This window comes from Telopea speciosissima, chromosome 10 (assembly GCF_018873765.1).
Source record: "Telopea speciosissima isolate NSW1024214 ecotype Mountain lineage chromosome 10, Tspe_v1, whole genome shotgun sequence".
Classification (NCBI taxonomy): domain Eukaryota; kingdom Viridiplantae; phylum Streptophyta; class Magnoliopsida; order Proteales; family Proteaceae; genus Telopea; species Telopea speciosissima.
In genome coordinates this window covers 15,633,915-15,658,556 of record NC_057925.1, presented here as the reverse complement: position 1 = coordinate 15,658,556, position 24,642 = coordinate 15,633,915, and the positions used below count along the sequence as shown (strand labels likewise).

Sequence of the window (24,642 nt, the reverse complement as noted above, 5' to 3'; positions counted from 1 at the left end):
GATGAAGAAGAAGCGCAGAAGAAAGGTGGAAGTAGGGCTTTAATACTCGGAATCGGCCAGAATCGGTGCTGAAGAACCCTAGAATGGGTCCTCAGATCCAAAAATAGTGAATTTCTAGGTTAATTGGGTGTGAATCAGCCCAGTCGAATTGGTGGAAGATATCATCATTTGAAGTTCTGATGGTGCACGAGTGCACGAGCACCCACAAAATGCCCTTAATTTTGAGGTGCCAAACAAGAATCACTGTAACTTCGCCGTCCAAAGCCAAAATGCACGATTCCAGTTGCGTTTTGAAGAGGACTCGACGAACGACAATTCTCATGTGCAGTACGAAACCCAGATCAGCTCATAGGCACTCCAAAAATGCCGACGAATCTTATGCAATTGCGGAACCCTTGTGAAATCAAAATTTTCGATGCATCTGACCTTGACCTGAGGGTATCCAAAGGTGCCAAGCATTGTACAACACTGGATTGAGTTTCCCTAAGCTGTCACATAGTCCTAGATACTCCTGAATCGCCGCCAACAAGCCAAATCACTGAAAAATTACTAAACTAACCCTACACGGATTTTCGGGATTTCGGAACAGGTGTAGGCTACAACCCACCTATTTTCTCATTTATTATCCCTCTAGGACGAAAATTCCTCAAGTTGAATCATCTCAATTGGGGGTCGGATGAGGGAGATATCATCATTTGAAGTTTTGATGGTGAACCAATGCACTAGCACCCACAAAATGCCCTCAATTTTGAGGTGTCAAATGAGAATCGTTGTAACTTCGCCGTCCACAGTCAGAAATGCACGATTCAGTTGCGTTTTGAAGAGGACTCGATGAACTACAATTCTCATGTGCAGTACGAAACCCAGATCAGCTCATAGGCACTCCGAAAGTGCCAACGAATCTGATGCAATTGCAGAACCCTTATGAAATCAAAATTTTTGATGCATCTGGCCTTGACCTGAGGGTATCCAAGGGTGCCAAGCACTTTATAACATTGGATTGAGTTTCCCTATGCTGCCACATAGTCCCAGATACTCCTGAAGCACCGCCAACAAGCCGAATCACTGAAAAAAATTTTGAAAGTAAGCCTGCACGGATTTTTGGGATTTCGACACAGGTGAAGGCTACAACCCACCTCTTTTTTCATTTATTATACGTAGAGATCTCCAAGACGAAAAAATTCCACAAGTTGAATAATCTCAAACGGAGGTTGGATGTGGGAGACATCATCGTTTGAAGTTCTAATGTTGCACGATTGCACGAGCACCCACAAAAATGCCCTCAATTTTGAGGTGTCAAACGAGAATCGCTGTAACTTCGCCGTCCAATGTCAGAAATGCACGATTCTAGTTACATTTCGAAGAGGACTCGACGAACTATAATTCTCATGTGCAATACGGATTCCAGATCAGCTCATAGGCACTCCGAAAGTGCCAACAAATCTTATGCAATTGCGGAACCCTTGTGAAATCAAAATTTTCGATGCATCTAGCCTCGACCCGAGGGTATCCAAGGGTGCTAAGCACTGTACAACACTAGATTGAGTTTCCCTATGCTGCCACATAGTCCCAGAAACTCCTCAATCGCCGCCAACAAGCCAAATCACTGAAAAAATTACTAAAATAACCCTGCATGGATTTTTGGGATTTCGACACCAGTGAAGGCTACAACCGACCTCTTTTCTCATTTATTATACGTAGAGCTCTCCAAGACAAAAATTCCACACGTTCAATCGTCTCAAACGGAGGTTGGATGAGGGAGACATCATCATTTGAAGTTCTGGTGGTGCACGAGCACCCTCAAAATGCCCTCAATTTTGAGGTACCAAACGAGAATCGCTGTAACTTCGCCATCCAAATTCATAAATGCACGATTCCAATTGCATTTCGAAGAGAACTCGACGAACTACAATTCTCATGAGAAGTACGAAAGCCAGATCAACTCATAGGCACTCCGAAAGTGCCAACGAATCAGATGCAATTGCGGAACCCTTGTGAAATCAAAATTTTCGATGCATCTGGCCTTGACCCGAGGGTATCCAAGGGACCAAGGGTGCCAAGCACTGTACAACACTGGATTGAGTTTCCCTATGCTGCCATATAGTCCCAGATAGTCCTAAATCGCCGCCAACAAGCCGAGTCACTAGACAAATTACTAAAATAACCTTGTGCAGATTTTTGGGATTTCGGGATAGGTGAAGGCTACAACCCACCTCTTTTCTCATATATTATACGTAGAGCTCTCCAAGACATAAATTTCGCAAGTTGAATCATCTCAGATGGAGGTTGGATGAGGGAGATATCATCATTTGAAGTTCAGATGGTGCACGAGTGCACGAGCACCCACAAAATGCCCTCAATTTTGAGGTGCCAAACGAGAATCGATGTAACTTCGTCGTCCAAAGTCAGAAAAGCACGATTCTAGTTGCATTTCGAAGAGGACTCGACGAACTACAATTCTCATGTGCAGTACAAAACCCAGATCAGCTCATAGGCACTCCGGAAGTGCCAACGAATCTTATGCAATTGTGGAACCCTTATAGAATCAAAATTTTCAATGCATCTAGCCTTGACCCGAGGGTATCCAAGGGTGCCAAGCACTGTAAAACACTGGATTGAGTTTCCCTATGCTGCCACATAGTCCCAGATACTCCTGAATCGCCGCCAACAAGCCGAATCATAGAAAATTACTAAAATAGCCCTACGTGGATTTTTGGGATTTTGGCATGGGTGAAGGCTACAACCCACCTCTTTTCTCATTTATTATACTTAGAGCTCACTAGGACAAAAATTCCTCTAGTTGAATCGTCTCAAACGAAGGTCGGATGAGGGAGATATCATCATTTGAAATTCTAATGGTGCACGAGCACCCACAAAATGCCCTCAAATTTGAGGTGCCAAACAAGAGTCGAAATGCACGATTCCAATTGCGTTTCGAAGAGGACTCGATGAACTACCATTCTCATGTGTAGTATGAAACCCAGATCAGCTCATAGGCATTTCGAAAGTGCCGACGAATCTTATGCAATTGCTGAACCCTTGTGAAATCAAAATTTTCTATGCATCTGACCTTGACCCGAGGGTATCCAAGGGTGCCAAGCACTTTACAACATTGGATTGAGTTTCCCTATGCTGCCACATAGTCCCAGATACTCCTGAATCGCCACCAACAAGCCCAATCACTCAAAACCATTATTGATAGATCATTTGGTGTCTTGAAGAAGCATTTTCCCATTTTAAAGTGATGCCCCCATATAGTTTCAAGATACAAGTATTGATTATGATTGTTTGTGTAGTCATACACAACTTTATTAGAAAGCAAACCACATTAGATTGGCTTTTTGAAAAAACAGATAGGGGAGAGTTCGATAATGAAAGTGGAGATGACGATAGTGATAGTGATGAAGATTAGGTGGTGGACATCACGAATGTGGTATGTGCTAAGTAGCAGGAACAAAGGGCATACCCAGTGCACAAGGCTCGTGCCATTGTAGGGTCTGGGGAGGGGTCATAACGTACACCTCCTTACCCCTGATTCACGAGAGGCTGTTTCCTGAATCAAACCCGCGACCACTAGGTTGCCATGGAGCAACATTACCATTGTGCTGAGGCCCGCCCTCTAATGTACGCCACAGCAACAATGGGAGCATATTAGAAACAAATTACAGATTAGATTGAAGAAGCCTGTAAGGATTGAGGATGAACAAATGTGGCTATCGGGTTTTTTTTTTTCTTTTTTCATGTAACTATTTGATATGTCTTTACTAAAGACTCTTATGGATAGACTATCATTTGAGTGAGCAAAACTTTTTGGGGAAATATCATCCCCCTCCCCTCTAAGTTTCCTTAATAACAACCCAATACCCAAGTTTTGAAAAATGATAATGTCCTCTCCTACTTTTTAAAGATTCTATCAATCGTACCCTAAACGTTAAAAAACGCCATTAAGTGATGACGTGGGCATGTCCGATTTTTTAAGAACCCCAGATTACCCTTAATAAAATTTCATTCCAATTTTACCCTAAAACCTTAAGCTCTATAACTCCGGTCATGCTCTTTCTTACAAGCGGTAACCTCTGCAACTCCGGTTAGGCTCTCTCCCGTAATGGACATTCCATGTTTCAGATATTCTATAACATCTTTCTGCAACTTATTTACCAAAAGAAAAAAAATTCCAGCGATTAGATGACTTCCGGGGTTCAGAGAGAGAAAGAGAGATGTGCCACGGTCATAGCAGCATCAGCCACCCATTGGAAGTGGTGGGAACAGCCATGGAGGTGGCAGATATCACCTAGACCGCACTTGAGCATTACCGTCATCACTGCCACCATGACTATCACTCTACTGTTGACGACCTAAATTGTCCATCCTCAGAGAATGGTGAATTGTCTTCTATGTGCTCCGAGAAGCAACGCCTCCGAGGCTTTACTCGAACAAAACATCAGCCTTCTCCAAGAGATTTCCCAATCTCCTTCTCTATTGAAAGATTGCCCTCCTGATCTATGCACAATCCGGTTCTTTGGAATGTTCTCTTGCTAGCTAGGGTGTTCAATTATCTTTAGTTGAATTAGAAATTTGTTGTTTTGCAACTTTTCCTGTTGATTTTTTTTTTTTTTCATGATTTGTTTGGTGTGGTAGAAGAATTTGATGATTATCTGTAATTTTCGTTGCACTTAATCAAATTTGTTCCTTTAGATTTGTGTGTTTTGGATCTATCTAAAATTACCCAAGGTATGCTTTGTTACTTTGGGCTCTATATGGTGGATTTGTGAAGAAAACGACCTGTTGAATTCCTTTGTTGTTTAGGGAAAAAAAAACCTTTCAGAGAGAAAGAGCCCTGCAAATCCTTGTTTTTTGCATTAAAAAGGTTGGATTTGTATAGTGATTTGGGATCTTAATGGAAACCGCTAGGTTTTGGCAACTCTTCTGTTTATGTGTGAAAGTTTTCACTGTGAAAGGAAAGCGTGGGATTACTTACAGGTTATGAATTAGGGTGTAAGGTAGAGTAGGAACCGACTATTGTACAGATTTGAATTTAGCCAAGCGGCACTGATGCAGTTACAGATTTTTATAGTCTTACCTGTAAACTATACTGAAAATAGATTTTTCAGGTGAGAGCACATGCATTGATGCATTATAATATCTGCTGAGGAAGGTTTGCAGTTACAGATATGGTTCTTTAATTTTTTATTTTTTTTCCTTAAAGGCTTTGAAGTCACAGTTTTAATTTAGTGCTAGTGATAAAAGTTTTAATTATAGGTGAAACATGGCCACCTGCTCCACCCTAAAGGATCCCTTGTATCTCTAAAATCAGCCTCATTAGATGTTAAGGATCCCTTTTTCAGTGTTTCTGGTGTTTTTCCGCTTTTTTGGAACAGAAACACGCTGAAAACTGAATGGTATGTCTGGTTCGATTTTTTGTTTTTTTTAAAACGAACCAGACACTTGGCACACTTTTAGCACACATTTGCAAAACACCAAATTGGTGTTTCTCACTTGGTAGAAACACTTCTACCATAGTTGTCAAGGCGCCGCCTTGGCGTCCAGGCGGAAACCCAGGTACTAAGCGAGCCTACGCTTAACAAGACTCGTGAATGGCGGCCGACTTGACCATCTAGGCGTCGCCAAGGCGGTTAAAGCGACGCCTTGGGACGCCATGAGGGCAAGGCGGACGCCAATATGGAGTGTGTATTTATTTTTTATTTTTTTCATGCAATTATATATTATTCTTTTTGTTTAATTGGTATTGGTTGGTGTATAATTATCTCACGTACACTGCTACAAGGGATAAATAGCCTTTACAACTAAAAATCTAAAATCCCTAAATTCCTAAAGGTTAAAACGTAAATCTGTAAAAGGCTTTTAGCCTTTAACTTCTTCTCTAAGAAATTAAAAGTAAAACCCTCGACTCCTCTACGCAAGAGGTTGTGCGACACTGCAACCTTCCTCCTTCCTTTCCGGCTCCGACAACGGCCACTCGACTCAGGTGAAGGCAAAGTTTCCTCCTACCTCTCGAGTCCTCTGCGCAAAAGTGCGAAGCTTCCTCCTCCTCCTACCTTTACTAAGGTAAGTCTCTACTCCCTATGCTTCTTCTCGTAACGGTAACTGATCTTCTTTTTTTTTTTTTTTTGCTTGGTAACTTCTATGGTTCTATGATGCTTCTTCTCTGTAGTCCGTAACGGTAACTTCTTGTCTTTTTTTTTTGGCTTCATTGCTTTGCAACTTCTATAGTTCTACTTCTATGCTTCTTCTTCTCTGTGAGTAAGAACTTTTCTTTTTTTTTTTTTTTTGTTTGATAACTTCTATCGATGCTTCTTCTCTGTAGTCCGTAACGGTAACTCTCCTTTTTTTTTTGCTTGGTAACTTCTTTACTTCTTCTGCTTCTTCTTCTCTATAGCGTGTAATGTCTGCTGCTGCTGCTTTTTTTTTTATTTTTTTTAAGTCTGTAACTGTAACTTCTAAGCTTCTTCTGGTTCTTCTATGTTGCTTTTTCCTTTTTTGGCTTGGTAACATGGTTAACTACTGCCTGCTGCTTCTCTGTAACGCACTAACATCCTACTGCTGCTGCTGCCGCTTCTTCTCTGTTTTTGTTTTTTTATTGGTTGACTGCTGCTTCTTCTTCTTCTTCTTCTTCTCTGTAGTACTAACAACTACAGCAATTGCTCAAGAGCTTTGGTTTTGCTACTTCTTCTCTGCTGCTTTTTTTTTTTTTTTTTTTTTTGGCTTGGTAATGGTATTATAGACTTATAGTAACTTGGTAAACTGCTGCCTGCTGCTTCTCTGTAACGCTCTAAGCCTCTAACTGCTGCTGCGTCTTCTCTGTTTTTTTTATTGGTTTACTGCTTACTGCTGTTTCTTCTTCTTCTCTGTTGTACTAAGTACTAACAGTCTAACACTTGCTGCTGCTTCTTCTTCTCTGTTTTGAAGTTCTCTTTGTAATGGAGAATACCTGAATCACTAAAATAGATTAGTCAGATACTAGAAATCTAGAATATTAGATACTGATGTAGCTTCCCTGCTTCTCTATTTTTTTTGTCCCCTTTGCAATGACATGATGTGATGATGAATTGATGTTAGAGCAATGGATGCTGATGCTGCTGCTTCTTTTTTTTTCTTTGCAACAATTTTTTCTTTGAAAGTATGAATCAGAGATTCAGATTTCAGAATCATGATGATGATTGATTAATCAAAATCATGATTTCCTTTTTTTTTCTTACCCTTCTTGCTTCTATGTTTTTCCTTTTCCTTTTTTTGTAGTTACTTTTATCCCTTGGCAGTTGGCACATTGCAAGCCTGCAAAGTATTGAATATTGATTCATTACACAATGGATAGCAACGGCGAGGGTGGTAATGTTGGCGTTGCCAGTAGTGGGGCTGATAATGGCAGTACTGCGGGGTATGATCCATTCAAAGACCCAAAGAGGAAGGCCAAATCAAATGACCCAAGGTGGAAGTATGGGTATTGGCCTGACCTTACAGACAAAAATCTTGTCAAATGCAATCTGTGCAAAAAAGATCTCAGAGGTGGGATTAAAAGGATAAAGCAAAATTTGGTGGGTGGCTATGGAGATGTTGCGAAGTGCACCAAGACAACTACAGCAATTGCTCAAGAGATGAATCAAGCTTTAATGCGCAATAGGAAGAAGAAGGCAGCAGATATATTGGATGATGATGATGATCATGATGATCATGAGGGAGGAGGAGGAGAAGAGACATCTCTACAGGTTGAGCAGATACAGTCTCAATCTGGTCCTAGTACTGGTAGGTCTCAATCTTCTTCCAAAGTGATTCCAAGCTCTGGTACAGCTGCAAAGAGAAAGAGGAATGTCATAATTCAGCCACAAGTAAGGGGTCCCATGGATGCTCATGTGAGACGGACACCTGAACAAGTGGTTGCTAATAGGAGGCTTAAAGGCCGTAACCAAACTACAATAGAGAACCGGATGAGATCAGCTGAAGAGAAAAAGAGAGTTGATAATCATATTGTGGATTGGCTTTATGAGTGTGGGATTCCATTTAATGCACTAAAGTCAAGAAGCTTTGAAGTGATGATTGAATCCGTTGCACAATATGGGTCCGGATATAGGCCCCCTACTTATCATGAAGCGAGGGTGTCTTTGTTAAAGTCAGCAAAGGAGAGAACTGCAGAGATGAAAAAGACCTATGAAGGGTATTGGAAGCAGTTTGGATGTACACTCATGTCTGATGGGTGGACAGATAAAAAGGGAAGACATTTGATCAACTTCCTTGTCAACTGTCCGGAGGGGACTTATTTTATGGGTTCTATTGATGCATCAAGTTATGTACAAGATGCAAATACCTTGTTTCAATTACTTGATAGCAAGGTAGAAGAAATTGGGGAAGAATATGTTGTGCAAGTTGTTACAGATAATGCTGCCAATCATAAAGCAGCTGGTGCATTGTTGATGGAGAAGAGGACAAGGCTCTATTGGACTCCTTGTGCAACTCACTGCATTGATCTTATGTTGGAAGATATTGGTAACTTGAAGGCATACAAGAAGGTGATAGTGAAGGCTAGGAAACAAACAACATTCATCTACAGACACACACGCCTTCTAGATGCCATGAGAGCTAAAACAAATGGGAGAGATCTTGTGAGGGCTGCTGTAACAAGATTTGCAACTTCATTTCTAACACTCCAGAGCTTATTGAGGCATAAGGATGACTTGAGGCATTTATTTATTTCTGATGATTGGAAGCATTCTAATTTGGCAAAGACAGAGGCAGGAAAGAAAGTGGCTGAAACAGTCTTTGCTATTACATTTTGGAATGGTGTGGAAGACTGTATCAGAGCATCAAAAGCACTTATTGTTGTTTTGAGGATTGTAGATGCTGATGAGAAGCCTGCCTTGCCTGAAGTCTATGTTGCCATGGAAGAGGCTAAAAAGATGATTAAGAAAAATTTTGGGGATAAAGACAGGTTGTGGAAGAAAGTCATAAATATTGTTAATAGGCGATGGAAGTGTCAGATGGAGCGCCCATTGTATGCTGCTGCATTGTTTCTTAATCCTGGGAAGTTTTTTCAGTATTCAGAAGCTGAGGATTATCAAATGAGACAGACTTTACAAACGGCTTTTAATCAAGTCACCTCAAGATTAGTGCCTGATCCATCTTTACAAGACAAGATATTACATCAGGCTGGTGAATATAGAAATGCTCGAGGTCTTTTTTCGAGCAGTATGGCCATTAGACAACGGACAACTATGAATCCTAGTAAGTAGCTAATTGCCTAGTTATTTTATATTATTTAGTTATTTTGTTTGTAGTTTGTACCTACTTTGTATGATGTATTAATCCAATTTTTTTTTATTATATTTATACTTTATAGTTCTTTGGTGGGATACACAGGGAGGTGATGCTTTTGAGCTTTCAAGGATTGCACGGCGTTTACTGGGCCTTTGTTGTACCTCTTCTAGTTGTGAGCGCAACTGGAGCACATTTGATTTTGTAAGTATTTTGTGATTACATTTATTTTTTTTATTTTTAGACTTTTAATTTTGTTATTAGTTTATAGAAGAATGACTTGGGATCCTCTATTGAATTCAGATTCACACCAAGAAGAGGAATAGACTAGGACATGAACGTTTGAATGATCTAGTCTATGTTCAATATAATCGTCGCCTTCAAGAAAGGTTTCGACAAAGGCGTGAGGAGAATAGAAATTATGATCCCCTATTGCTTGATGAGTTAGACTGGACTAGTGAGTGGATAGTTAGCCAACCAATGGATGATTTAGTCCATCCCCAGGATGATCTCACATGGGGCGCTGCTGATAGAGCAATGGGGGCATCTACATCATTTGAAGGCCAAAACCGAGCAAGGAGAGCTCAACCATCAACCTCTGGAGCAATCAACTCTTACACGTCGTAATCGAGGGATAGCCCAGACGGCTATTGTTGAAGATGATTCAGGATCAGATGGAGATATGGTAGAAGAGGAAGATGTGAATGACGACGAGGATGTCATAGATAATTTTGGAGAAGGGGCACGTGGTTCCATGGAACAACAACAAGAAGATCATGATCATCTACCAGCTGCTAATTTACTTGATGATGATTTTGATTAAATCATTTGACATATGTATTTGGATATTATGGATATTTTGAGTCTTTGACATTGACACTTAACTTGACTCTTGAAGTCTTGAGTATTTGAGTATTTGACTGCTTAAACTAGGATATTTTGAGTCTTTCATATTCTTCATTTCTTCGTCTTATTTCCTTTTTCCCCCCTTCATTTGATTTATTTCTTCTTTCTTCTCTATTAATTGTTTTTAACAATTAGCATGCTTACTTGCATTGTTAATTTTCAGGATTGATACATGGAGTCATGGACAACATGAACATCCTGATTCTTGAGTCTTGAGTCTTGACAGTTGACATCTCTTCAATTTTTTCATTTTCTTGGTAGCATCCTGGTTAAGGTATGCTATGCGACTATGTCTTTTATGAAATTATGATAATAACACATTTTTTATCTAGGACTTAGTGATTATTGATTAGTGATTAACTGATTACTAAATAAGAGAATGTTGATTAGTCATTTGTGATGACTTGAGGTGGCTTAAATTTAATTTTTAATGATATAAGGTATGATACTATGATGCATCATGCCATCATGTATTGACTATTGACTTATTGAGTGTTTGGGGGGAGGGGAGGGAGAAAACTAACACTAGACCGCCTTTACCGCTTAGGCGGCCGCTCTACCGCCTAAGCGCTTAGACAGGCCTCCACTGCCTTGGACCGCCATACCGCCGTGACAACTATGACTTCTACCAATTTTCGGAGAAACACCAGCTTCACTTAAGTGAGTGAGGGTATTTTGGGCTTTTCCATGAAAAACATAACGTAAGGCAAGCAAAACCCCAAACTTCACATTTTCTTTTCAATCGATCGAAGGCTCTACAATACCTGCAGTTTTAAGTGAAAAACTGGAAAAAGTACTCACTTTTGGCCATTTTCACAATTCCATCCTTTTACGTCATAGAATCTCACTCATAACTCATGTATATTTCAAACTGATAATGGAGGATCAATATATCTTTTTGTTTTCGTTTCCTTTGATATCATAATAAAGTATCTATGTTGGAGTTGCTGGCAGCTACTCACTTATAATGAATGCTCCCTTGGCCATTTTGTTCACTGGAAGTACCTAGGCATAGTAGGCCAAATTTCCCATTTTGGCTGGGAAGACAATAGATCTCTTGGATGCATATGGATGGGAAGAAAGGATGTTGTACTTGTGAAAGTGTTGCATGCATTTAACTACATGTATTTTATTCCTCACATGTAAAAACATTAAACAATTCAATCAAAACAAAGCTCATAGATATCTATTTGGAAGGAATTCTATATAACTGTCAACGATCTTTGCATTAATTTCATTTTGCTTTTTGGTGAGAAAGAGTGCAAATTCCATCCTGTGGTGGATCATGATATAATTCGTTTATGTATTTAAAGAAGATATATTGACATATATATGCATCCATGAACTTGAGGGTGGATCCTTTCAACATGTATACTCCAAGTATAAGCAAGATAATAACAACTTTCTAAACACCAACAATTCTTTCTAATGCAATCTGGTTAACCTAGAGTCTCAAACTTTCAAGGGAATCCAATGGCTGGATTCTAGTCTATGACTCGCACCATAAAATAGAAACCAAGATCCTAAATTTTAGGACACCAAATATTATCAGATCCAAGGATCAGATCTACAAAATCTGCTGGTTGAATGCAAGTACATCAGTAATTAGTAACTTGTAGCTAATAGAAATCAAGGGAAGTAGTACTGCTGTAACAGAACATAGAAAAGGGGCAGTGAGTTGTCCATAGAACTTGAGATCAATGGGATGAATCTACTGCCATTCCGGTACTAATAATCTGGTCTGAAAACTAGAAAGGTTGAAGAAGAAGAAGGGAAAGGAAAGGGGGATATAACCTTGGAATCACCACCAAGGCCTGCAAGTATGGCTTCACCACCAATCCCAACCTCTATGTTCCCCAACAGTAAAGCCAAGAAAATTTTGTCCACTCTTAAGCTTGTTATAATCATAAAGGTTTTCCGTTCTGTCTCTAATTTGACAAGTTTGTTGAAAAGTAGAGACACCTGCTCATGGTCTCCTAACAAGCTTTTGTTAATACCATGCTCAGGTAGCAGTATACCATCCTTGGAAGAGTCAATGAAGCTATCCAAGAGGGTTGCATAATCTGTGATGTATTTAGTCGCAACACAATGTAGTTGTTCAAAGGCAATCATATTTCGGAGGAGAGACTATGTCCAATCTTGGATATTTATACATGGGATGGCCAAAACTCCTTTCTTAAAACTTATGTCCAATAAGGCCGGAAGGGATATAGCGGTGTCTTACAAAATCAAGCAAATGCTTTACTTGGGAGGTTCTAAAGACTTGATCAGGCATTTCTACAGTTGAGACTGATGAATCTGTCCCTCCATTCTCTCAGAGCAATGCACATGAGGATGAAGAAGAGCAACAATCACAAACAAAATCAAGCAGCTGCTTTACTTTGGAGCAATTTAAATCAGAATATGCAAAACTATAATTACTTTCAATCAAAGACTCGGATGAACACCGCATTATGGTGGATTGTAGTAATCCGATAGAGAAACAAGGTCCCAAAAGATGATGGTGATCTAAGGGTCAGATTAGGACTAATCAAACAATAACCAAATCCGGAAAATTAAGAATGGCAAAAAAGGGAGATTTCCGGTAATGCCAAATCAGGTGATTAGATCATCTTCAAACTCTATTTGAAGGACCCTTTTAGGTGGACCTTTAACACCCCAAAATATTGAAGGAATCTGATGGTTAGATTCCCAACTAAAAAAAAATCCATTGAATGACTAGAGAAACATCAATTATTGCACATTAATCAACAAGCCTAAGAGGCTACAACACCGCTAGACGAGAGAGAGGGTTTCAGATTTGCCCCCTTTACAAAACGATTTTTGTCCTTCGTTTCTCTGCAATTCCGCGAAGGATTCGCTTGGTTTTCAGGGTATCTAGAGTTTCCTCATATCGATTATTTCGTGATTGTTAACGAGGAGAGCGAGATTAATGAGTTCTGAGGTCCGTCGGAGGGACTGGGTAGAGTTATTTTAATGGTTTTCTTCTTCAATTCAAGGATTTGATTGAAGATATGGGCTCCAAAGATGCTGATCTTTTGCATGGTGGTGGTGGGAAGCTTTCGGTGTCATGCTCGATTTACCTCGAGCTTGTGACGGATAATGGGGATAGATCGAGGGCGAAGCTGCAATGCTGGCATGAATTTCATCTTGATTGCATTGGTTCTGCCTTTAATGCTAAAGGAGTGATGCAATGCTCTAATTGCCAAAAGGTCGAGAAAGGTCAATGGCTTTATGCTAGTGGATGCCGTTCATTTTCCGAGTTTAGCGTGGATGACTTGACCCATGATGAGGATCTTTATGATCGAAGTTATTCTGAAATGCCATTTGGAGTCCATTGGTACCCATTTAGTGGATTCTCACGAGTTCATTCAGCATTTGAGGAAGGTGACGCATTCACCGAATCGTCGATCGATGCAAGAGAAAAGGGTGACTGATTCAAAGAAGAACAGGTTAGGGGGTAGGTGTGGTGTTTGCAGAGTGCAGAGAGCAGAGGAAGAGAGTAGGGATGACGAAGAAGCAGAGATGTTGTAGAGAGAAGGAGCCTGGAGCTGCTGGGTTGGCCGGAATGACGAGAAGAAGCCAGAGAATAGGGTTATTTTAATAAGAGTTAGAATGAATAGGGTGGTATTAATTGAAGGGCAAAATTGTCATTTAGATTTTTTTATCTAACACCGTCAACTTAAAGGTGTCGGGTGTATATTTTCGAAACACAGGGGGTTGCCCTGTATTTAGGGCAAAACTCAGGGGGTTGCAGTGTAATTTTCCCTAATAATAATAATAATAAAACAAATTGACTACCTAAACAAGATGCAATCCTGAATAGATGAACATGAAATAGGTAAAAACAGCAAACATACAAACATAGACGAACAATAATATGCAAATAGTTGACTACCTAAACAAGATTCAATCCAGAATTAATGAACATAAAATAGATAAAAACAACAAACAAACATATGAACATTATAAATGCAAATAGGTGAAAACTAATGAAATAAGATCTAACCAAATCAAAGCATCAGACTAAGCCTTTGACTAAATCAGATTAAGCAATTGGACTTCAGTTTCAAATTAAAATAACCAGAAAATCAAGCAAAGTGAGATAATAGTAAAACAAACAGAAAATTTGTTTCAGCAAAAAAAAAAAACAGAAATTATAATCTGAAACAAAACAGAAAAAGGCGAAGAATTGTTTCACTGACCAAGCAATGGGTTATTTGTGTGCCTGCAACTAAAAATCCCTAACCCAATCAAGTAATAATAGAGTGTCGCAGTCGATTTTATCAGATTTTACAGGTTCACGAGCAGTGAACCCACAAATTTACAGCAAAACACTGCGACAAACGAAAACCCTAAAGCAAGAAATAAAGAAGAGGATGGGAGTTAATGTAGAAGAGAAAGCTATTTAGAAATCAGAAAAGGGGGCTTCAAGTTCACGGCCAATTCTCAGGCTGATTGAGTTGGAAACTTCAATTACCGTTTCAATCACCAATTATGAGTTTTAAAAAGCCTGGGTGTGATGGGGCGGAAGAGGAAGAATCTGAAACAACAATGACAGGAAGGTAAAGCTTTAAGAAAAACAATAACAAAGAACGTGCGAGGAAGAGAGAAATTTACAATCTATTGACAATCTGACTGAAATTTAACATTCTTGTTGATGGGTTATTTGTAATGCAGTTCTAAAGTAAAGAGATAGGAAGAATCACACCTGATTTACAAGACAGGGATGAGAAAGCCCTAACCAAATCAAGAAATACAGTGCCACAACTGATTTTTTCGGATTTTATAGGTTCACGAGCAGCGAACCCACAAATTTTCAGCAAAACACCTCTGTCTCTCTCTAGTCTCCACTCTACGAGACCACCAAAGCTTTGAAGATATCAAGAAATGGAGAATAGCGGTGTGCCGACGCTGCCGGAGAAACAATCTAACTGACATCTCTATATGATTTGAGGAACAAATCCACTTAAAATTAGGGATGTAAACGGATCGGATTCGGATCGGATGTGATTGGAGCCGGATATTTTCTAGTCGAATACGGATACCTCTAAACGGATTCGGATGCGGATCGGATTCGGATTTTCGACCATCCGTTTACATCTCTGTCTTGTGTAACTCGGACCTTCCTCCCCCTAGCGGATACAATTCACTCTCAATTCATATCTCTTAGATCATGATTCTCTTTTCATCATATTCTAGAACTTATTTAATCTTCAAAAACCCTTGAAATCATTATTGACTTAATTTTTTATTATTAAGTATTCGGATTTTTTTTCGGACGGATTTTAATCGGAGTATTCGGATTATTTTCCGGATATCTCTAAACGAATACGGATGCCCCTAAACGAATACGGATGCGAATTCGGATTCGGATTTCGGTTATCCATTTACATCCCTACTTAAAATGCAAATGCTACCAAATAAAAGTTGAAGAGCACTAAAATATTAGGGTCTTATCACCCAAAGGTCGTAACAGTTGGAAATCAAGGGACCTAAACCAGCCTCAACCCTCCAGAACTCAAGTAGTAACGGACCTTTATCGCCTACAGATCCCTGGCCTGTACAATTTTGGATCTTTATCCCCTCAATTTGTCTGCCTCTCAATTTTCTCAATTCCATCTAATAGGGTGGAAGAAATGACCACCCTATCCTCAAATCGTTATCCTCTCCTGTTACAGCACAGTATTGTAACGCATCATGCAGCGACTGCAGAGGCCATGTGCACCATGTGGGGCTCGCTATGCCACATGACCTCTGCAGCACCGCACGATGCGTTACAGCACCGTGTTGTAACAGGAGAGGATAAAAATTCCCCTACCTCTGCCCGAACACACTGCCCGAGATGGGGTCCACCTCCCTCTATTAGAGGGAATTGAGGAAATTGACAGGCAGGCAAATTGAGGTGATATTTTTCCTACAATTCCTACAGTTTTCTAACAAGAGGGCAAAATGACCATTCCAAACCCTGACCGAACACTCTGCCTGGGTGGGGTCTACCCCCTTTTGTTAGAGGACTATAGGAACCGTACCGGGCAAAGAATCGTAAACGATAAAAATTCAATAGTAACACCAAACAAAGCCTAAGAAAACCCGAAATAGGCATGAAAGAAAATGTCCAATCCAATGGAGAAATCCCACTTCAAATCTGAACCGAATCAAGTTGGATCCTTAGTTGGTTCAGATTTATAAACCAAGAAGTTGTAATCAAATGCACCTTAGGTTCTAACATGTATTAGAGTCATGTGGTACACAAGTACTATGGTGATGGAGATTAGAAAACATACGAGTGATGTCATAATTAGAGTACGGGTAAGTACAAAGGAAGATGAAATCCTATGTAGATAAACCCATACTGGAAACGGAAAAGCGATTCGTAATGATCACAAGGAAGATGCAATCCTATGCACAAAAACACATGATGACAATAGAAAAGCAATCCAACATGTATACCATTGGAAATCAGATAGTATGCTAATACTATGGGGACTGAGATCAGAGGCTTAGGAAACACAGTCCTATGCAAATGATTTTTTTTTTATGCAAAGGGAAACGCGGTCATATGAAAAATATGAAATGCAAAAGGAAAACACAATCTTATGCAAATGATTTTTTCTTTCTTAAAAGGATAGGAGAACACAGTCCTGTACAAAATATAAACTGCAATAGGAAAAAAAATCCAATGCAAATGATTTTTTTTTTAGATGCAAAGAGAAACACAGCCCTATGCACCACATGAAATGCAATAGGAAAACATACTCCTATACAAATGAATTTTTTTTTGAAATGCACATGGGAACACAGTCCTGTACAAAATATAAAATGCAATAGGGAAACATAATCCTATGCAAATGATTTTTTTTATGCAATGGGAAACACAGTCCTACACAAAATATAAAATGCAATAGAGAAACATTGTCTCTCTCCTTAACATTCCTCACTAGGGCAGTAGATTCCATGTTGAGCGACTCTTTCTTTCACGATCAAACATCATGGATCCATTACAAGATATACAGTTAGATAAAGACATCAACCATTGGTGTGCTAAAAACCCATGATGCGTTATCACAATGACAAAGACCTCTCAGGTCAAGCCGTCACGGGACAAACAGATTCTTTAAATGAGAATCTTATTTCCTATAATCTAGCAATGGCATATGTAAGATTCTCGTATGATCCATTACTACGCACACATTGTATATGCGCTCACACTGTGTCTTAGGATCATCATTCTGAAGAACACATGATGTGACAATCATATGAATAAGATGTCCAATCATGTCCCTAATCAAGTATTTATTAGGTGAAAACCTCAGGACAACCATAGCTTGTTAATAATCACGTAGATTAAATGTAATTAATAGAAATTAAAAATTATGGATTTGATGGACACATATCCAACAAAGATCCCTTTTTGGAGTAAGCAAACGATGTCCTCTCTAGCCTCCAAACTGGTTGTGGGTCTGGGTGATGGTGATGCCTTTATCTAGAAGACTTGTGGAGTTCACACAACCATGGATATAGGGATAAGTCAAAGGATAGTTGCCATGGAGAACCATGGATATATCTCTTTTGGAGACACATGAGGAGGGGAGAGCAAGAGGGAGAGCTAGAGGGGATGGGGAGTGGGAGCTTGAGATAGAGTTGGAGAGGGAAAGGGAGAGGGAGAGGGAGAGGGAGTGGAAGGGGGTGAAATTATCAAAAAAAATTCCCCAACCTACGAAAGAGTGAGAAATATGGTTAAGGGCAAAAAGGAAAAAGAAAAAAATATGGTTACAACTGTCACTCGTAACCATATAGGTAACAAATAGATTTTCCCTTTATATAAAAGAGTAGTATAGTAGGGAAGTGGTTCTCTGTCCAGGAGTGTAGCCTACACCAACACTTCATGTGTCTATCTCACTCCTCAAAATAAGGGGCAAAAATGTCTTTTCATATGGGGAGGAGAGAGATAGACACATGGATGCACTTGCGTAGGCCACACTCCTGGACAGAGTTCTTTTTCCCAGTGTAGTATTATATAATGTAGGGAAAAGGTTCTCTTAGCCATTGGGGTAAGCTAAGCTAGCATTAAGGGTGTCAATTCGGTATGAAAACCATTTACCGAACCGATATCGTACTGTATCGAATATAATTTGGTACGGTAACGATATGGGAAAATGGTACTGCACTCAGTATAGTACGGTATCGGTATGGAGATTGATACCAACGATACATACCAATACCATACCGCATTACCCAATACCGGTATCATACCATATTACCATGTTTGAATTGGTTAATGAAAAACCATTCTAAAGTTGTAAGAACCAATCAAGTCTTGACCCAAAACAACCATTAGGCCAGGTAACAGAACCTCCTTTTGAGAATAAATTTCTGAATATGGACAATAAAATTCCAATTTTAAAATGAAAACCAAGTTGGGTTTTACTTTATTGAATGAAGGCTTGGGAAATACTACATGGTGTCAAAACTGAACCAACGACTGTCAGAACTTGGATTTCGTATAGAAACTCAAAGACCTTGAAAGATCATAAGGGAACTACCATAGAGGTTCCTGTACTTGCAACCCCCTCCCTCCCATGGGTAGATGGATGTTGAGTATTATATACCATGTTTGAATTGGTTAATGAAAAACCATTCTAAAGCTGATTTCCCATGCAATGGTATGGACTCTATAGTATGAACCCTGATAGATTCGAACCATCATACCCTAGGTAATTCCCAGGTACTCTCCCATTTTGAGCTAAGGATTCACATACAATTCGAATCCAACGGTCATCTTATTAATGATAAGCCATTATGTTGTTTATCTGTTTGCTAATTTCTTGAATAGTTAACACTTCTGTGAACTTCATCATTCATTAAATTTACATCTATAATTTAATTTCCATTAATTTTGAACTAGCATCTGTTTCTTCCTTATCTTAAATGGAATATTATTTCTTTCATATACCTCCCTATATAGTTCATCTGCTTTCTGTAGGAAACAAACCTTCCAGATATATTTACACGTTACAGTTGGATCTCTCCATATGGTACAAGGAGGAGTCGTAGCAATGGAAAAGCTTCACCTGATGAAACAAACCAAAATATGTCTAACCCCCTCACCTTATCTTAAATTTTAGAGATCAAAGATTTTCCTTTATGAATGGAAAATTGAGACAAAGGTTCAAAACTCCTTTGAATCTCATATAGCTCAACTAGACCATTTTAACATGGGCCACTTATATTGATCAAATGAAAACATAAAGTGTGCAAGTGGATGACATTATGGAAGAGAGACCCATATCAGAGTTAAGAGCAGAGAGAGAGAGAGAGAGACAAGAGCTTCAAATGTGAAGAGTACAGTGAAAACTTCTGAATTTACCAGGGTTCCTCTTCGATGAACTAACAAGAGGGAAGTTGGAGCTTCTTCGTAGCAATACTGGTTGCAGATGGGAACAGCAGCAGATCGGGGTTCGGCTTTGGTTGCCGTCTTCAATCGTTATGTAACTCCGGCAGCCGAACCAGATCGCTTTGTAGCAGAGTGAGGCTCTGCCTTGCGAAATTAAAGTTTCATTCCTCGCAGATGGGAACAGTAGCAGATCGGGGTTCGGCTCTGATCGCCGTCTCCGAATGTGAGGTAACTCCGGCAGCGAGAGATTGAGATAACGCGAGGAAACCCTTTGTGTGAAAACCAGATGATTGGAGATAGGAGGGAGGAGGGAGGAGGGAGAAGTGCGGGAAAGAGGAGAGATAAAATGGGAATTAGGGTTTTGGGATGTGATTTTCAAAATTAAAAAACGGCCGTCGGATTGGAAATAGCCACCTGTCGCCCTCCCAGGGAGCACTTGAGGTGCAATGGGGGATCAAGTACCAGGGGCAATGAAAATCCGTTGGGCTTCTGCTTCATTTGTGTTTGTGTTTGTCTTTGTTTCGCGTGTACTCTCATCAATGGCTACATATTATATATTTCCAGGAAAACGAGCATAGTTTTCTTGTTTTCTTTCTCTTCCCCCTTCTCTCTGTCAATAAGTTATAATTATTGGTTTATATCATCAAATGCATCTCCAGCATTAAGTTGATAAGCAAGGGGTAACTTTTAATGAATTTTTTTCCTGTCCTGTTCCCTGCCTAGTACAGTGGTCCAGTTCCTCTCATAGGGAGGCGGAAATGAAGACCTAACCCCTGTCCGAACATACCACCCGAGGGAGGTTAAAACGTCATTTCCAGCTCCCTATGAGAGGAACTGGATCACTGTACCGGGCAGGGAACAGGAGACTATAATGATCCAACTTTTAATTCCACTCCTTGGCTGATCGACTCCTTGCGCTTTTCCTGCGCCTTTAATCGAGCTCATTTCTACAAAAAATAAAAATAAAAATCACCACTTATCATTTTGGACACATTGTTTGATACATTTTATTTTTGAAACCCACTTCAAGTTTAAAAAATGTGCTCCAAAGTAAATAAAATGTTATTAATTATGAAACTTTATATAAATTTTTATTGCAATTTAAATATAATAAATGACATTCTTGTAAGATTATGAAACTTTACAAACATTTTTTTACTAGTATTCTTGTTTGTCTTAACATTATTTTCATCCATACATCACATTTTTTTCTCCACTTTGCTTTAGGTGAAATGGAAAGGTGCGACCAGAGTACTATGTGATTCCCATATTCCTTTAAAATTTAAAGGAAAGTTCTACAAGATTGTTGTTTGATTAATTATGATGTATGGGGCAGAACGTTGGGCAATCAAGAAATGCCATATAACGATGCTATATGTTGCAGAAATTAGGATGTTAAGATGGATATGAGGTAAAACTAGGAAGGATAAAGTAAGGAAACAAACATATTAACGCTGATGGGAGAGTTGCCCCGATCAACGACAACCTCCGAGAACGTCACCTGAGATGATTTGGTCATGTGCAATGGAGTCCTACGAACGCCTAAGTAAAGATTGATTTGATCCCGATTGATGGAATTAAAAGAGCTAGGGGCAGGCCTAAAATTATCATAGGTTTTTGATGATTTTTATACCCCAAATCACCACCATCGCTACAACCACCATTGCCGCAGCCACCACAGCCACCCACCATAACCGATTCCCTACTATCTCCCCCCACATGAGTTGGCACAACAACTTTTGCAACAAATTAATCCCTCTTTAAAAGATCTTTCATGGCCAGCTTTCTCTATTAAAGTTACAATCTACATTTGGTTGCACAAAAAAGAAAGCTTTCTCGTAATCATAAGAGCAGTTGCACAAGCTTCTTTATTGGGGCGACCTTATCATGCATCTGATTTTCCTGTGAATTTTGATTGAGGACCTGGGCAGTCTGCAAGTAAATAAAAGCAACAGAAACAAGTAGAGAACAAAAAACTGATGAAATGAAAACCCACGAAGCAAAGAGGAATATACAGAAGGAAAAAAACCCTCATGGGCATCTTCAGGGATTTCGTGGTAGTCATTCTCCATGGCTTCACTTCCTTCTATACAAAAGGAAACAGACCCTCATGGGCATTTTCAGGGATTTCGTGGTAGTCGTTCTCCATTACTTCACTTTCGTGTCCCATAAAGTTTACCAGTTATAAAGTTTACCAGTTACCAAAACTAAAGGGCTCCGACAGGACCAGTGTTCTCATTCAACGACCTCTCTCTACTTCTCAAAAACAACAACAGAAGAGAAATTGCTGACCTCTTTACACATGAGAGTCTTGGGAATGATCTTGATACAAAAAAAAAAAAAAACTAATTAATAAACAGGGTAGAGGCAGAGCATAGGAATGACTCTGGTAAGGAAAACTCACCGCACAGAGGAGCAACGACTTCGAACCTAAAACCAGTATGATTTCTTCTTCTTCTGTTGCTGCTCCTGCTACTGTACCATTCTTCTTCCCTTCTGCTACCATATTCTTCTTCTTCTTCATTTCGTATTTTCCTTCTTCCAGTTGATTTTTCCTAAAAGCTGAGATGGTTGAACCCTAGATTTAGGCATTACTACTCCTTGTTACAGAATACCAAGGTGAAAGACTCAAAACCCCTTTGAAGAATTAGGGTTTTTGAAGGAAAGAAAGAAAGGAGAGAAAGAGAGTCCATTAAAGAAGTAGGTCGGTCGGAGATTGATGCAGTAGGTCCAGGTCAGACGGAGATTGAAGATGCAGGTTGGTCGGAGATGGAGGAAGAGAAGATAATAGCTCCGGTGCCGGTGCTGGAGAAGGTGAAACACTTCATTCCTTCATCACACTGGGGTTTTTTGATAGAGGGGGATAGATGTGTATTTTCAAATAAGGTGGGATGAGTTGCGTATGGGGAAACTTACAGGGTGTGTCATGTAATTTATCTTTTTTTTTATTATTTATTGGATATATCCGATAAATATTTTTTTCCAAATATCTTTAAACGGATATGAATGCCCCTAACAGATAGGGATGCAAATAGAATTTGGATTTTCGAATATCCATTTACATCCTAGAAAAATAGTGAATTTCAAAGGTTTTTGGGGTGTGAATGTGTGATTCAACATGATCAAATTGGTGGAATTAGGATCGATCAGGGCCGATTCCAATCCAAATCAGCCGATTAACCGATACGATTCCTGATTCTTAAAACCCTAGATGGGAGGGAGAGGGGTAATTGAACAATTTAATAGTCGATTCGATCTTTGTGGATTTTTAGGAGCAGCCTGATTCCTCCCGATTCTGTCCATTCCAAATCAGAATTTGCTCGAAATCAGTGATTCCATTTTCTTGAACTATGTAAGTTTTTATCATACTATTTTTTCCAATAAATTGGTATATTTAAATTAAATCATAGTTGGAAAACCAAGGCTGCGTTTCGTATACATTCTTGGAATACATTCTAGGTCGATTTCGCATTCTCGGGTGATAAAAACAACCTAGAATGTATATTCCAAGAATGCATATCAAACGCAGCCCAAGTTTTCGACTCGCCTCGCCAACTTCAAAACCTAGTGACTTGGGTGAGTTAAACCTAATTAGAATGAGTCATATTATATATGGTGGAGAAAATTCTCTATGGGGGAGTGTGTGCCTTGCGCCTAGACAAAGAGGGGGATGAAATGGCCGCCGCACCCCCATGAATGGCGGTAATGACCGCCTTGTTGATGTTGCCATGTGCTCTCCCATTGGCCGTTGTGTGTAGGACCCACACTCCCTCACAGAAAACTCTTGCCCATATATAATATGGGGAAAAGAACATTGCTAGGCTACATAGCGAATGTCAATGTTAGTGCCTCCCTTTGTCTATCTCTCTCCTCCCTGCAATGAAATGACATATTTGCCCCTATTGTGAGAGGAGCGAGATAGACATAGGGAGGCACTAACATGCACTATGCAATCGCCTAAGGAACTCAATTCCAATATGATATATGAGAAAAAGAACATTGCCCCGTCATGTAGTTCTTGCATCCAAACACAAGAGCGTGTGAGTATAACGTCCCACCCCTGTGAAATAAAAATAGATCCAAGTTGATGTCCATCTGCGCTCTCTCATTGGCTCCCTGTGCTGGTGATTACACGGCTAGGCAGCAATTTCTTGCCCATAATATATATGAGAAAATATTGTTGTAACTAATATCGCTAGTTACAATAAGATCATGGCCTTACTTTCTTTTTTTTTTTTTTTTTTTTCCCTTTTAGTATAATACACTTTTTTTCAAGAGTAAATCTGGTTATTTTATATAAAAAATGCATTAAATGACTTTCAACTTAACCTAGTTACAATAATATGATAATCTTAACTTTTTGTCCTTTAGTATAACCATGGAAATTGAGACGAGACGGTCATTGACTTTAAAAAGTGCAATGTTTCAACCCAACTCGACCAATTTTTGACCTATTTCGACCAAAATTTGATCATATTTCACTAGTTTCAACCTGAGCACCTATACAGGTATCACTTATCCCCACTGAAACTTGAGGAAACCTGACACTTATTTATGCCAGACACTTATTTATTATGCCTAACATCATTTAAATAAATGTTTTTTATTTATTATTTCATTTACTTAAGATATTAATCAGCTAGTGGGCTGATTAATTGTATGGAATAAGGATTGGTCATGAGCTAGAACTCTTTTCAATCTTATGTGATATCAGAATTTTCCATGTTTTTCTAATATATGTTAGAGGAAAAGAACACTACCTAGTTGCGTGTAGCATGCGGCTCATGCGCCTAGGGATGTAAACGGATCGGATAGTGCTATATCCGCATCAACATCCGATTAGCTTTCGGACGGATTCGGATAGGGCTAAATGGATACGGACACGGATACGGATCGAATATTTTATCCGATTACATGTAAATATAGCTTTTCGGATAGCTATTGCCTATCTGTATCCGCATCCGTTTAGCTTTCGGACGAATTCGGATAGTGCTAAACGGATACGGAAACGGATTTTGGCTATTCATTTACATCCCCACATACGCCTTGACACAAGCTACACGAAATGACCGTCG

The 24,642-nt window shown here is 39.5% G+C and overlaps 1 protein-coding gene across 1 annotated transcript; it reads left to right on the top strand.

The window, feature by feature from the left end:
- Positions 1-7,325: 7,325 nt before the first annotated feature.
- LOC122643322 lies at positions 7,326-9,242 on the top strand. The gene is made up of 2 exons (XM_043836955.1): positions 7,326-7,649; positions 7,695-9,242. Exons 1-2 carry the CDS (start codon positions 7,326-7,328, stop codon positions 9,240-9,242), a joined length of 1,872 nt encoding a protein of 623 aa, XP_043692890.1.
- The last annotated feature ends 15,400 nt before the right edge of the window (positions 9,243-24,642 follow it).

Coding starts and splice junctions, on each gene's coding strand:
- LOC122643322 (XM_043836955.1), top strand. CDS start 7,326: ATGGATAGCAACGGCGAGGGTGGTAATGTTGGCGTTGCCAGTAGTGGG. Junction 7,650..7,694: donor TGCGCAATAGGAAGAAGAAG/GCAGCAGATATA, acceptor GATGATCATGAG/GGAGGAGGAGGAGAAGAGAC.